Source organism: Podarcis muralis, chromosome 8 (genome assembly GCF_964188315.1).
Source record: "Podarcis muralis chromosome 8, rPodMur119.hap1.1, whole genome shotgun sequence".
Classification (NCBI taxonomy): Eukaryota; Metazoa; Chordata; class Lepidosauria; order Squamata; family Lacertidae; genus Podarcis; species Podarcis muralis.
In genome coordinates, this window is record NC_135662.1 from 17051523 (window position 1) to 17063547 (window position 12025).

The 12025-nt window shown below is 43.8% G+C and overlaps 1 protein-coding gene across 1 annotated transcript in view; it reads left to right on the forward strand.

Annotated features, from left to right (window-relative positions):
* The window catches only part of EIF3H (eukaryotic translation initiation factor 3 subunit H), a 71319-nt gene extending 62098 nt beyond the window's left edge, over nucleotides 1-9221 (forward strand). Inside the window, exons 5-8 of the mRNA XM_028736257.2 lie at nucleotides 723-872; nucleotides 3752-3872; nucleotides 5887-6019; nucleotides 8923-9221. Coding sequence (XP_028592090.1) covers nucleotides 723-872; nucleotides 3752-3872; nucleotides 5887-6019; nucleotides 8923-9020 — 502 coding nt within the window. The 3' untranslated portion in view covers nucleotides 9021-9221. The remainder of the gene's footprint in view (nucleotides 1-722; nucleotides 873-3751; nucleotides 3873-5886; nucleotides 6020-8922) is intronic.
* Nucleotides 9222-12025: the final 2804 nt, after the last annotated feature.

A 12025-nucleotide genomic window follows, 5' to 3' on the forward strand; every position in this document is an offset into this window, starting at 1 on the left:
AAACTTCAACATCAGGTTGTTGTGCAACTTAACAAATACAATAAGTGAAAATGAACAAAAGCAAGAGCAGACCTGTCCAGATAAGATCTGAATTCAAATTAGAGGTCTAAATAGCCTGGAGAAGGTAGTGTTTTCTTCTTGAACCACAAAAGGCAACAAACTTGATACCAGGCAAACCTCTCTGGGAAAGTGTTCCAAAGCTGCGGTGCCACCACTGAAAAGGTCCTGTTGCAGAGGATTTGGGGGCATATCCTCTTTAGTTTGTACAGAATACTAACCAGGTATGCTAAAGACTATGGCCCTGGAACACTCCCAATACACTCAGGCAACTGCATACAGTTGGAAATGATCAGTTTTGGGACAGAGCCATTTATTCCACCATTACTGATTTCCTCATTAAGGGACCTCTAGTGAGCTTAAAAGGTACTCTTGCTTTGAAAGCTACTGCTGTACTGTACAGTATTTAGAATCCAAGCCAATTTGCTTCTCTCTGTTTCCCGCAAGTATTTCACAAGCTCCCAGAATAATTTTTAAAAAGGGTTTTCCACACGCTTTCCCAAGTTTGCTATAAAAGTTTGACTGTTTGCTGAATTGGAAGGGTAAAAAGAAAAAAAGCTGGGACTCTCCCTAGTCACCTGCGGAGTATTTTTCCTCGATCCAGGTGAACCCATCAACAATGCACAAGCATGCCAAGTTTGTTATGGAGACCTCTCTCTCTGCAGGTTGAAAAAAGCAAACATCGCCTTTGAAAACATGTTTGAAGAGGTGCCGATCATTATCAAGAATTCCTACCTCATCAACGTTCTTCTTTGGGAGCTGGAAAAGAAGTCGGGAGTGGCAGATAGACACGAGCTGCTCAGTCTCGCAAGCAAGTAAGTGCTCCTTTGAAAGGAAAATGCAGTGAGCCATTTCCAAGCCTCTTTGCTCTTTTTGTTGAACAGCATCTTGTATACTTCAGGATCCATGTGCCTCGTCACTTAACCGGGAGGTGTGGGAAGGAGAGGTTGGGGAAAGGTGGGAAAGGAAAGCCTAACCCATTAATTATTATTATTATTTGTATACAGTCGTACCTTGGAAGTTGAACGGAATCCGTTCTGGAAGTCCATTCGACTTCCAAAACATTTGGAAGTTGCGCCAGACGGTCAGGTTCCAAAGAACGTTTGCAAACAATCACTTCCAGGTTTGTGGCGTTCGGGAGCCAAAGCGTATGAGTGCCAAGGCGGTTTCGGCTTCTAAAGTACGACTGTATATTTATTGTTTTGGAAGAAAGTTACAAAACAAAGAGCATACAGTTGTAATTTGAGAAAGCAAATGAGAAACCAAAATCCCCATCCCAGCAGATACACCCTGACCAGCTTACATACTGAATATTATTTAATAGTTTGCTAGGCATCACACTTCGTATTTCCTGGTCTTGTTTGTAGTTTTGTGGCACAGGGTTCATAGCAAAACCACCCACCCCTGCCCCTAAGCACTCTCTTCCAAAAAAGATTCCCCCATGTAACTCTTTCCTTCTCAACATATCTCCCCCTTCAGGCTGGTATTAATTATTTCAGTGTCTCTATCCCACCCACTCCAGTAACACAGGCTGACCAAAATGCTTTTATTTATCCCTGGCAACTGTGGGGAGCTGCTCCTTAGTTTTTCATGCCCCGCTAGTTGAGTTAGCGGCATGCACTATATTGATGTGTAGCCAGGATTTAGTTGTGCAACCCCTTCCTTCCTTCAGAGGAGAAGAAAGTTTCCCTTTATGCTAGAAACAACTTCCTAATTCAGGAGGAACTTTCAACGAGCCCCCTTGGTTTTTTGTGTTTTTATTGGGAATGGGATTCAGGAATATTTTACAGTGAGGCCTTTACAAAACTGGGTGGTGTGCACAAGGCTTAGCTTGACATACATGCACACCCAATAATGCTTAAGTACCAAGATGTCCTCTTCCTCTTGTCCCCCCCCCCATCTACTCTGGAGCAGAATGGGGGGGGGGGCATGGCAGGTAGAAGAGGAAGGAAAAGTTGTGTTGTGCAAATGGAAGTCTATTCTACTTGTGGACAGACACTTGTTGTCATTGTGCTTCTGCCTTAGTAGCATCAGGTTAAAACCCTGCCCACAAGCCTACCTTCTTTTCTTTTTAAAAAAGGCAGTTTGGGCCGGGGAAAGAGGTACAATAAGAAAAGAACACTAAATGTGGAATACTGCTACATATTCTTGAGTCCTGGGAATGTTTTGCTGTTTGTTTGAGGCCCTCTCTTAGGGAGATGAACTGTTACTAGAAAATCAGTTGTTGGCTTAAGCAAGCAATGTCACAGATTCTCAGGTGGTTGAGCAGGAAATTGGTTTTTAAAGGGAAATATCCTGTGAATAGGAGACAATGCGGAGCAGCCTTAGCTTCCTTCTCGAGGCATACCTGGTTCTGTTTTGAATCCCAGTTAATTTAGTTTAATTTTAGCTTTTCACTCTCCTTTTACTAAGTGGCTGGAGCCCCCTTATTGGATCACAGTATTCATGAAATATGATTTAATTAAATCCCTTACAGTCAAAGAATAAAAAGCATGAAATAAATAAACCCGTGTGCAGTGGGAGGGGGAAGAGAACAGTTAGAAAACCAAGCAATTAAAATACGGTACAGCAGCAACAAAAAAACCCATACCTTCTCAGCATGGGACAGTTGATCTTATAAGGCTGCTGTGATTGGGGGCAGGTTGTGAGTTCAGCCAATCTAGGAGCAAGAATCTGGTGATGTCACTTTCTTGATCCTGCCATAATGTATTTGAGCATAATAAGAGTGTAATTGGAGAGCGGACATAGGAGAGATAGGATACAGTGGTGCCCCGCAAGACGAATGCTTCACAAGACGAAAAACTCGCTAGACGAAAGGGTTTTCCGTTTTTTGAGTCGTTCCACAAGACGAATTTCCCTATGGGCTTGCTTTGCAAGACGAAACTTCTTGCGAGTTTGTTTCCTTTTTCTTAAAGCCGCTAAGCCGTTAATAGCCGCTAAGCCGCTAATAGCCGTGCTTCACAAGACGAAAAAACCGCAAGACGAAGAGACTCGCGGAACGGATTAATTTCGTCTTGCGAGGCACCACTGTATTGGTGAGCTGTGTAACAAAGCCAGGAACATGGGAAGTTGTCTTATACCGAAGCAGATCATTGCCCCCCCCCCCCCCAGCTCAATATGGTCTACACTGTCTACACTGACTGGTAGCCGCTCTCCAAGATTTCAGATGGGATCTCTCCGTCCTACCGGAAGATGCCAAGGATCGAATCAGGAGCTTTATCATTTAGCTGTGGCCTTGAAGTAACCACAGACCACTTAGGGCAGTGTTGGCAAAACTTGGGTCTCCAGCTGTTTTTGGACTACAACTCCCATCACCCCTAGCTAACAGGACCAGTGGTCAGGGATGATGGGAATTGTAGTCCCAAAACAGCTGGAGACCCAAGTCTGGCCAACACTGACTTAGGGTTTCTGATGACCTCTGGGCCTGACAGAGGTGGCGCACGGTGTTAACTTGATGGTGCTCAGGGTGCATTGGGAGAAAAGCATCAAGCCCAGTTGGTCGTACTCAACTATTTCTTATTTAGTGCATGAGCTAAATTACCAGAGCTGTTCTCCTAAATGATCTTTAAATGGGCTTAAACTTGCTGTGAGTTCACAGAGAAGCATCAGTTAATATTCCCGCAGAAGCAAAATACTGTGTCCAGTCGTCACTGCTGCAAACCTTTACCACGCCATTTCTCTTTGCGCATTTCAGTAATCACCTTGGAAAGAGCCTGCAGCTGTTGATGGACAGAGTGGATGAGATGAGCCAGGATATTGTCAAATACAACACCTATCTAAGGAACACCAGCAAGCAGCAGCAGCAGAAACACCAGGTTGGTTTTTTTTTTTGGGGGGGGGGGGCTGAATCACATCTGTTTGGGGGTGAAATGACACATTATGTGGCTTCTGTAATAGATGCAAATTGAAGGATCTTTGAATTGCATCTCCTAAATACACAAGCCTGTTCGGAAATCTAATCTCTGTATCCTAGACACTCATTACATGCAGAGCATGGGCTGAGCTATGGCTCCTTCCAGCTCATTCGCTTGCCAACATAAATCTGCAGGGGCAAATTTATGAGAAGATTTTGGAGATGGAAAAAGTGATTTGAAGGAGGGGTGGTGGTAGAAATCCAGGACTGTTGCCCCACCAGTTCTTGCTTAACTTATACAGTAATTGCTGTAAATGTGGCTCATTGCACCATGCTCAAGTCTGTTCATTACTGAGATATAGAACAGTTCTGTGCAAGAGCAAGCAATTTTGGTACATAATGCACCTACTCAGTGCAAAGTATAAAAAATAAATGTATCTGATATCCATCTTCTTCTTCCTCTCCTCTCCTCTCCCCGATTTCTTTCGGCTTTCGTGCTGTCTGAGATACAGATCTTTAAGCTCTTATTTGCTAACATTTTCTAAATCTGAATGTATTTTGGTTCTGCTATCCAGCAATAAAATGTCACCACACATTTCTTTGCTCAGCAGTCAGAAGCTTTAAGAAACCCAGCTTTAAAATATAAATAAATAAAAATGCCATTTGAGCAGCAAAAACCAGCAAATTATGAATGCTTCACAAACCAGAGGTTTTTGTACCTTTTGCTCTCCTAGGTAACTCATAATAATACACCATTGTTCCTTTAAAGATTAGAGACGATTGAGAATAAATGTTTTGCTAACTGCCTTGTCTCCCTTGCTGCCAATTGCTCCATTTTTGCATCTAAATAAGTAGGTTAAGGTGTATTGAAAATGCTGCTCTGGAAGTGCTACTAGATTCATGCTTTACATAACTAAAGCCAGAACAGTTGTTCAGTCTTTCTCAAACAGACGGCAAAGTGTACCACTTTCCCCTCCTTCCTCCAACCTTATTGAGTTGTTACATGCGCTGGGATGCAAAGGATTTTGCAGAGTTTTATGTGTGACTTCTTGGCTCTATTCCCACCCAATATCCACCCCCTCCTCTGCTAATCGTAATGTTCCGCCTCTTGATCCCATGGTAAAAGTTGCCGACTTGCAAAATTGGCAGTAGAAAACCCAGTTCAGGAAAAAATAGATGGACTTAAGATTTTCGCATAAATGTCTACTTCTTGGACCCATTCTGCGTTCTGCTTTTGAACTTCTCGGAATCCAGAGAGTTGGGCACAAGTTTGGGTGGCTTCTGAGTCTCAGTACAGTGGTACCTTGGTTTACAAACTTAAATCTGTTCCAGAAGTCCATTCTTAAACCAAAGCGTTCTTAAACCAAGGCGTGCTTTCCCATAGCAGCGGGGGACTCAATTTACAAATGGAACACACTCAACAGGAAGCGGAACATGTTCTGCTTCCAAGGCAAAGTTCACAAACCAAAACACCTACTTCCGGGTTTGCAGCGTTCTTCGTCCAAGTTGTTCATAAACCAAGGTACCACTGTAGTACAGCATACACAGTGAAGCCTGCTTTGCTTCAGAAGCTTCTGGGGCCAGACCAAATAGTGATTAGGCCTCCAGTCCAGCAGCATCTCCAGTGATGCAAATTTAGGCAATGGCCTCTCCCTCCACCCCACCCCGCAAACCCAATCCAATTTCTTTTGTAGACCACATTGCTGATTTAGGTGGGGTAGATGGATCACCCAGTGAGAGAGGGGTTGAAACTGCCATGTTCCTTAGCCTGGGGGGAAACAAGATGGGAACCACTTCATTTTAAAGCTCAACAACAATTAACAGCATTTTTGTGCCAGCAAAATGGAACGTTTTGAAGCCAGCTTAAGCTGTGTGAAGTAAGCTCAATATATGGAAAGGCAGCTCCTCTGCATTCTTCAGAGAAATCCTTTGGATGAGAGAGTCTTACCACCATGTTTTCTCTTTTCCTTTCCCAGTACCAGCAGAGACGTCAGCAAGAGAATTTGCAGCGTCAAAGTAGGGGAGAGCCCCCCCTTCCGGAGGAGGACATGAACAAATTGTTCAAGCCGCCACAGCCACCTCCCAGGATGGACTCGCTGTTGATTGCAGGTAACACTTGCAGCCTTCTTCTTTCTTTGTGACTCTTCAATGGCCCTGCAGTTCTTTGAGTAATGCTTTCATGAGAATCAACAAAATGCTGCAAAGGAGATGCAGCATTGGGCAATGAGTCCTGGTTTTATATCCAAATGGGAACCATAATAATGTGTGTGTGTGTGTGTGTGTGTGTGTGTGTGTGTGTGTGTGTGTTTCTGTTTCATTATATCCCCGCCTTTCTTCCATGGAGCTCTAGGCATCACGTTCCCCATCTAGCAAGGTGGCTTTATCCTGTGCCGTGCCTTCATACCATGTCCTGGAACTACACAACTGAGCTTTAACGTCAGGCTGGTGATCCCAGCAAGATTTTCAGATCTAGCCGCCCCCCCCCCGCCGCCGCCCTGCCGCCCTTCTTTCCAGAAGGACGCAAAGTTGTTTTAATAGTAGTTCCTTGGGCTGCCCTCCCTCGTTTAGCTGAGCCTGTAGTGTTTGGGGTTAAAAGCATCTTCACATTGTTCCCTGTTCATCCAAGGTGGCCGAAGTGAGATGCAACAGGTAGTGCATGGTTTTTCTCTCTTTGATATTTTGCCTTTGGAAAAAAAGAGGCAGGCAAATCCCAGCTCAAGGCAGAAGGGTGGACGGTACACTGTGAAATGGACAGGGGGTGAACAGGCAAGGCGAGAGAACCATTTTTCGTGCTGCAGAAACATGGACCTTTTTCTGTTACAGTCATACCTTGGGTTACAGATGCTTCAGGTTGCATTTTTTCTGGTTACCACTGCCAAAACCCGAAAGTACCAGAATGGGTTACTTCTGGGTTTCGGCGGTCACGCATGCGCAGAAGCGCTAAATCACACTTTGCACATGCGCAGAAGTGCCGAATCGCAACCCTCGCGTGCGCAGACGCGCCGCTGCGGGTTGTGAACGTGCACCCCGCACAGATCACGTTCGCAACCCTGAGCATCCACTGTAATTGCATCAGCGGTTTGAAAGCTACCCACCAAGCACCCAGATTTTTATCCACCTTGGTAGTTCAGTCAATAGAGCACTAGACTCTTAAATCTCAGGGTTTTGGGTTTGAGCCCCACATTGGGCAAATGTTTTCTGCATTGCAGGGGGTTGGACTTTTGCAATTCCTTCCAACTCTACATTCCTATGATGCTATGTTTTCAGGTCTATCCCCTATCCCAGGTTGGCTCAAGAGCAAGGGCTGATGATGGCACATTGATAACAAAATTTGGAGTGAAATGTGCACAAAAAATGCTGCAGCTCCCCTTTTTTTCACAAATAGCACACAGTGAACAATTTTATAGTGCAACCATGTAGTGCAACCCCCCCCCTTTTGTTGTTGTTTGCAAATGGGTATGGTTTAAATTCTGGTAATGAATTCTCCCAGCAACCCAGTGCTTGTTAAAGATAAAGCACACCCCAGCTCTTACTTTTAAAAAATTACGCTTCGGTTTATGTCTGTTTTCTGGTGGGTTGTACCTCGACCATCTTCTAGAGTTAAGCAAGCAGCAGCCAATTGACGCCCTAACAGCCTTCAGCCAAAACGCTTTTCTTTTTAGCAGAGTCAGGAAAAGACCTGAAAACGTTCACTATTTTAATGCACGCGGAATTAAGTTGGGGATCAAAGCTGAGACTTGGGTGGTTTTGCTTCTGAAGCATTTAGAAACTTTTAAAAGTAGAGCATTAAATTGGAAGTGTGTTAGTCTGCTAAGCAATTCTAATTTTGATAATCCGGCTTTGTCTTTCTCTCTTTCTCTCTCTTTTGCTCTTCCTGACTAGCTAGAGAAATGAACTGTAGAGGCAGAGTGCGTACAAAAAATAATAATAAAATGGGGTGGTGGGGACACTTTTTTTGATTTGTACAGCACTTCAGACAAAGCCTTCACAGCCTGCCGGCTCGAGAAATTACTAATAATGTGAGGGAACTAACAAAAACATGACCCACAAAATGTCAGGTGGATGAGGCAAGCATAGTTTCCAGGCCCACAGTTGAAGAGAGACATTTTTCTCTTCATAGCCTTCCCAGAAATCCCTGTAGCGTTTCAAATAATGTGGGATCCTGCATAGTCCTGGGAGCATGTTACATACAGTATTGCTGCCTCGATAGGATTCTAACAAACAAAACCTTGCATTTTTAACAGCAAACCTCCAATTCATGTTGAGCAATTAACCAAACAAATGTGAGCCACATAGGCCAGCAGAAAGCATTGCATGTCACACAACCAGCCACACCAGGGGCCCCTTTTCAGCCCAAGGGAAAAGTTACCTCAGGGGTAGGCAACCTAAGGCCCGGGGCCCGGATGCAGCCCAATCGCCTTCTCAATCTGGCCCGCGGACAGTCAGCATGTTTTTACATGAGTAGAATGTGTCCTTTTATTTAAAATGCATCTCTGGGGTATTTGTGGGCATAGGAATTCATTCACCCCCCCCCAAAAAAAAATATATATATAGTCCAGCCCACCACATGGTCTGAGGGACGGTGGACCAGCCCACAGCTGAAAAAGGTTGCTGATCCCTGGGTTACCTCATGGCAACCCCTTTTTATTTCACCCTCTAAAACTCAGTGGTGCTCCTGTCTATATGCTAGCATTCTCTTTCTTGGTGTGTGGCAAAATGTTTGTGGAGATGGGGAGGCCAAATATTTGGAAGAGGATGGAGAAAATTTGGGGGCTCTCCCAGTCTCTTAACTTCTGCCTCCCATCCAACTTGACATATATTAGCTCCTGTCTGCAAATGTGTTTCTCGAGTTCTGTTTCTTGGTCATGCTATAAAGTGCGAGAGAATGTTTGTGGGATGGGATGGAATATTAGGACATTCTCTAGGGCCATGAATTCACAGTTTTAAATTTTTCTCTTTCTCTCGCTCTCTCTCTCTCTCTTCCCCACTTCCCACTTTTTGTTCATTTGCAGGTCAAATTAATACTTACAGCCAGAACATCAAGGAGTTCACTGCGCAGAACCTGGGCAAACTCTTCATGGCTCAGGCACTTCAAGAGCACAACAACTAGGGAGGAAGATGAAGTGTTTAACGGTCTCTTGCCCAAGGGAGGAGATGCTCTGAATCTCAGCTCATTTTTGCTTAAGACATTTTCCATTGTTCGTTGCAAAATGAACCAAGAACTAGACTCCCTCGTGTGTTTTGAGTAGAGTTATCCCTCTTCTAAAATAAATAAATAAATAAATAAATAAACGACCAATTTTGAACTTTTTAGCATGTGCTCTTACTGACTGTTGGGCGGCTATCTCCAGGATTTTTTACATGCCACGTATTGTAACTCGCACATGAGTGTTTGATCTAACCGATCACTTAAACTTGCCGTTGCAGTAGGAAAAAAATCCTTCCTCTGCACAATGACAAAGGTTACTGGACAGAAGAAATACCCTTTCTCAACAGAGTTAGCCGAGGCTACTTTGAACTGGATTTCCCATTTTGCATTAAAAAAAAAAAAAAAGTTAAGAAAACTGCTAGACTGAAACCCAAAGTTCAGGGGCCAGCTTGGATGTAATGCTGGGAGAGATCTGTGAACTGGATCTCCTGTGAGGTTTAAAATTTTTTTAAAAAAAATAGTACCTGCAGCCAGTGCTTTTTTTCTGGGGGTACGCAGGGGTACGCATACCCCTAAACATTTTGTGAATCTCTGTACTTTTGTCCATTTACTGTATTTATTTTCCCCGATTTGAACTACAACATGGTGGTTTTCTTGAGTCAAAATGAAAGTACCCCTAAACGTTTTTTTAAGAAAAAAAGCACTGCCTGCAGCCACGAGTGAGAACCCCAGGTCAGATTAGGACCACAGCATTGAAGGAGGGAAGGTTTCTCTTTGCCCCTGTGAGAAGAAATATGCAGATATCGGTTTGTTATCTGAAAGTTTTCTTCCGTGGGACGAATAGCAGTCAGGAAAATGGTGCTGGAACAAAATGCTAATGACACAGCCCCAAATCTAAATTTGTCGTCTTGCCCTGTGGCACTGCCCAGCTACATTTACTGTTTGCAAAAATCATGGGATAGCAGATCATATGGTCCAAAATGTGGGACTCACAACAGGCGCTTCTGGTAGATACAGTGACTCACACCTTTGGCTGTTTCCTAGCTGTTGCCATGACCATGTTTTTAAAATGTGAATAGACTAAATGTCATAAGTGGCTTTTAACACTGGAGAATTCTCACTTAAGCAAACACCTTTCTTCCCAGTGGTTAAGGCAAAAAAAAAAAAGGGAAGAAAATAGCAAGATTGCAAAGGCTATATTCAGTGATTTTTCTCCCCCTAAAGCCTGTGTATTCAAAAGGAGAGGGGGATAATTGGCGAGAAGCAGAATTACTTGGTGTGTTTCAGCGTTAATTCATTATCGGGTTATTTTGGATGGGGATATATTTATTTTGCATTGGGGAAATTAAGGGTGCTTTTGCTCTCGGCCAAAAATGTCAAAAGGGGATTAATTCAAATTAACTCTGAAAGGGGACAAGCGCATGGAATAAAGGGAGGCAGGGAGTGGTTTGAGAGAGATAAAGCTGTGAGAGTGTTAAATCCAGTTGTCAGAATGGAAACTTTTTGTGTCGTCCCCCCCCCCCCCAGCAACTCCCAAGCCTTTAACTTTATAGAGATTGTTCACATTATGTAAATGTATATGCAAATTGTTTGCAAACCTCAGGCGCTTGGCAAAGTGTCAGAGCGGGCCGTGGTATTTCAAAGTTCAGAGTGGACTGTTTCTACAGCCTTGCTTATCTAAACTGTTGAATCTGATTAAATATCCTGTTACTCTGCACAGTGCCCCGCTCTTGAGTGCCGCCGTTCTACAGAAATCACGTCCAGGAACCTTGAGCGAAATTCTTATATATATTTGGCAAGGAATTAAAGCTTTTTATAATAGAAAACCAAGGCTTTGTAGACAAGGGGGGGTAGTCTTCAGGGTTTCTGAAAATAGTATAGGACGCCACATTGACATTTGAACCAAATACCTCTTGCACACCAAAGACCGTGTGTTGCTCTATGAGGCTACAGTTATATAAGAAGCACCTTCCACTTCCTGATCTATAAGGTTGGGTCTGTAGGCTCGGACCATGGGAGATTGCAAAGGCCGGATCCTGTGTGTGTGTGTGTTGCACCTGTTTGCTCCTGCAGCTGCGCTGAATCGAGCTAGTTGGTCTGTATGCAGCCATGCAACGGCTGGGTGGCAGCAGAGTTTTCCAAGATGCTGCAATCATTTGTTCAAAGCCAGTATTGTTTTGCTAATGACTCCGCTTCTGGGAGATCACTGTATCCAAAATACACAGTGCCTCCAGCATAGCAGGACCACTGGATGGCCTGGCCCATGCCATTGGCTTGGTGTGATAGTCCCAGACACACCAACCCAGGAGAGTCTTAAAAAACAACAACCCCCCCCCCCAACCCCCTCAAAGTCCTAGTTCACTTTGCAGCACGAGAGAACTTAAATTCATTCTTGTCAGCTTTATTGATGCTCTGAAGATGAAATCCCATCCATCGACTCCTGGAAATACTGGGTACTTTGGTGTAATGTTCACAGGGTATTACTTATATTAATGGGGGAAACGTTCATTTGAAAGCCTAATGCATCATGTGAATGGATTTGCAAACTAAGGGACCTGGGAAAAGGAGCCCACTTGAAGGGAAACAAGTCAAAATCTAAATTCTTGTGGCAAGAATTTGCTTTCTAGGTTGTGAAACGCGAACGGTGGGCCTTTTCACTTTCTTTTTAATAGACAAGTGTATGTTTAATCCTTGTTTGTTTTACTTGACACACTGATGTGTCTTTAATACTGCTGTAAAGAAGAAATTTGGTCATTTTTTCCACATTTAAAGCCCTCTTGTAACTACTTTGGCCAGCACTGAAGAATTTACTTCATTGTTAATAATCTTATACCAAAGCATGTTAACACCCAGCTCTTCCCCTTACCTTGAGTGCTAGTAACCCAGGCAGTTAGCAAAGAAAACCCCACCCTCGTCGAAGAACCATAACTCCTAATGGAAAGTACAGGAGTGGAATGCAATTAAAT